Genomic DNA, 3,173 nt, shown 5'->3' with positions numbered 1-3,173 from the left:
TTCATTACGGCAGCAATTCACTAATTATAATGACGGGGCGCTGTCCAGTAATGAAACGATGATTCCGCTTTAAAACAGGGATAAATGCTGTCGGCCATGATGCTAGCTGGTTTCCTGTTGTTTTCCTTTACAGTCCTTATGATCAATGCGAGATGTCCAGAGATTTTGTTTCATTGTTAGTTGTTCAATTCTCATGTTTTGTGTGTCCAGAGAGGATAGCTTTTCAATAATAACCCTTTATTTTGGAAATTACTGGAAAGACTACAAATAACTTGTGCATGACTTTGGTGGCGGAACATTTGACCGCTATGTATCACATGAGCTGAAAAGAAAAGAAAGTATTACTGAGACTCCTTAGTCATAATACTTCCACGACAAATTAAATTATTTGATGAATAAAGAAATGTAATATGCTCGTAGGAAGCATTTACAACTTACATGTTCCCACTTCTTGCTATGTTCATCTGCTGCCCTCACTGCCTCACGCATTTATGTATGTAGCCCTCTTGATTTTTTTATGCCTGCTGGCTCCCTTCGTTCTCAATGATACCAACCAGGTGCCTAAAATCACAACCAGTTAATAAAATTTCCTTATGAGTATTCAAAATAATTGCATGAAATATTCTTTGTTTCACATGGTGTAATGATCAGGACGAACACTCCATTTCTCTACCAACTATTCCAAATAAGTTTATGAAGAACACTACACGTCCACCACTGCAAGTGGCACAACAAATTTCTGAGCACATAGATAAGATTTTTTTTTCATCCGTGAAACATGCTTATCAGCATAGTTCAGCATGGCAGAGACATCACCATATGTGAAGCATATGAATGTCTCTGAAAGGTTAGCAGTTGATATGGCCTCTGCTATACATATGTGTTACATCGCCTGCCGTATTTACTGCAGTATGTATCGTACCAGCCGAGTAAATATGTAGTATAATATAAGGAGGGTTCTTGCGAGACAGGCCCGCAGATACTACTACTAAATGACGTGAGTTTCAAAATGCTATATTTTACCTGTATGTGATATGCTCTCCTACAACATTTCAATGCATGTCACAACATTTTTTTTTTATATCTGCTGTACTCTATCCAGGTAAGCCATGCAAACAGCAAATATACCTGTGAATAAATATCAGGAGTGCCTCCCACCTTCAATGGATATGCAGGGCCATGACGCTGCCATATGTGCCACTTCCTGTCGTTGAGAGGGAAGCAGAACATTGTCTGCTTCCAATGCATCAAGTACTGTCTTGCTGAGGCTCTCCCAAGGGTAATAAATTCGTGAGAGCAGAGGCATTTGTGGGATTGGTGAAGGTGCACTCACACATGTTGACTGATCTAAGCAGGAAAGCAAAACAAAAAATGGCACTTAAAGCCCCAAGCAAGAGGGCAAAGTGGCATCTGGAGATGTATGCACTATACCTTGTTTCCATAGTCCATTTTTAACAATGAAAATGTCATCGAGGCATTTCTCAGCACCAGCAACCATACAGCGAAGTGATAACTCATCCACTAAATACACCTAGAAACAAATAACTGGTGTTACAAAGATTTTTAGAACAACAATGCAATTCAAGCTCATACGAGCATTATAAACATTATAACAAAAGTGGCATACCTGTATGTCGCCTTCCTGACAAATTCGATGACCCACAGCAACTCTGATTAGCTCCTCAAGACATGTTACTGACACCAAGTTTTTCGTTTTGTGATCTCTACTCCTGATCTTCAGAAACGCCTAGTAAAAAAAAGAAAGAGAAAAAGCAGCAGCATTGAGCAAGCTTTGAAAACCACACACATATGTAGCAATCACTGTAGCACGCATATATATGCAGCACGGGAAATATATGTACCTCTCATATGGAACTTTCTGTGTCAGAAAACTAGAAGTTAGTAAGCGAAACCAGAAGTATTGTATATATTTGGCAAAAATTTGGTTAAACAGACTATATATACCTCCATAATCATGGTTGAGCAGTGATATTCTGGGGGAGACAACAATTGAATTTATTACTTCATAAGCTGAATATGGATGACTGTCCATTAATTCTGAGGGTCGCACACAACAATATTCACTTGTACCTGAGATTCAAGATGGTATAGCATGAGGTCTAGTAGGAAGGTTGATGGCGTTATGCGAAAAAGAAAAATTGGCATCACCTCCGGGCCAGTTTCCACAAAGATGTGTACCAGTTTCCCATAGCACAGGTTGTACTCGTCTCTGGAGACCACAAGATAGTGTCCTGTTGTATGTTGAGTCCCATGAATAGTGACTGTCGAAGCACACAAGAAGGGACTGTCAACTCCCAGTGCACGATGCATCTGTAATGAGGTGATGTTTTCAGCGTGCAATATGTGCTTCCTCACTGTCCACACTGCTGGCTGCAAGAAGTCAGAGAGCAAAACTTTTGAGACAATACTTTTTGTGTTGAATGTGTTGGCATTTCGTCAGGATGACACCTGGAGGCATTGGTTCTATAGTTCTTAGAAGCAGCATTAGGTCCCTCTATGGTGCAAGGAACACCACTTGCAAAATCTTCATGTGATAGCAGATGGTCGAAAAGAGCTCGACGAGATGAAAATTTCTGCAGGAACAAAGTGCACCCGTATATCACCTACCAAGAGAGTGCAAAAAAGGGATCCATTTATGTACAACCTTCAGCTGTGCGAGCAGGAAACTGTTACTGGTGAAAATTTTGACGCCGCTTTGACTAGTAAAGGTACATTTGTCTGGAAAGACTGTGAAATGTGTCCTCTTTGATGAATTGTAAACTGCAGAGGATTGCAATTTTGCAGACAGGAGGCCTTCCTATAGTGCAAATGCAACAGATTTCAATGGAAAGTATAACAGGCCATATCGGAATGATATCCACTTTGGAGATTGGGACACCTTCAGGTGAACCTTCCACAACAAGAGGAATTCTGTTTACTCCAGCTCCAAGGGGGAAAATAGAGTCACAACATTTATCAATTTTTAGTGCGAGATCACAGCAAAACACAAATTATTTCAGTAGCCTCCCCCTGAATAACTAAAGGTTAGGCAACTCTTTACGTTTCTACTCATGATCCACACAAAGTGACACACACAGACACTGCTCTCCTGCTGTTGCACACCGTTGCTGAAACGCGTCTGCAACGAAACAATTTTTTCAACCATGCACACA

The 3,173-nt window shown here is 40.5% G+C and overlaps 1 protein-coding gene across 3 annotated transcripts; it reads right to left on the bottom strand.

Annotated features, from left to right (window-relative positions):
• Window positions 1-219: 219 nt before the first annotated feature.
• LOC135376498 (uncharacterized) lies at window positions 220-2,307 on the bottom strand. Of its 3 annotated transcripts, XR_010417713.1 has the most exons (8): window positions 2,092-2,307; window positions 1,966-1,994; window positions 1,863-1,879; window positions 1,628-1,747; window positions 1,432-1,531; window positions 1,159-1,347; window positions 439-561; window positions 220-322 (listed from the first exon to the last, which is right to left on the bottom strand). XR_010417713.1 is itself a non-coding variant. In XM_064609007.1 (7 exons), exons 2-6 carry the CDS (start codon window positions 1,975-1,977, stop codon window positions 482-484), a joined length of 501 nt encoding a protein of 166 aa, XP_064465077.1. In that variant the 5' UTR covers window positions 1,978-1,994; window positions 2,092-2,307; the 3' UTR covers window positions 220-322; window positions 439-481. The 3 variants fall into 3 exon arrangements, 1 of the variants encoding a protein (XP_064465077.1); XR_010417712.1 differs by lacking the exon at window positions 1,863-1,879 and having other exon boundaries at window positions 1,129-1,347; XM_064609007.1 differs by lacking the exon at window positions 1,863-1,879.
• Window positions 2,308-3,173: the final 866 nt, after the last annotated feature.

The sequence above is a fragment of the Ornithodoros turicata genome, unplaced genomic scaffold, assembly GCF_037126465.1.
Source record: "Ornithodoros turicata isolate Travis unplaced genomic scaffold, ASM3712646v1 ctg00001136.1, whole genome shotgun sequence".
In the NCBI taxonomy this organism is placed as follows: Eukaryota; Metazoa; Arthropoda; class Arachnida; order Ixodida; family Argasidae; genus Ornithodoros; species Ornithodoros turicata.
The sequence above is the reverse complement of the archived record's forward strand: the minus strand, read 5'-3'. Positions and strand labels throughout refer to the sequence as shown.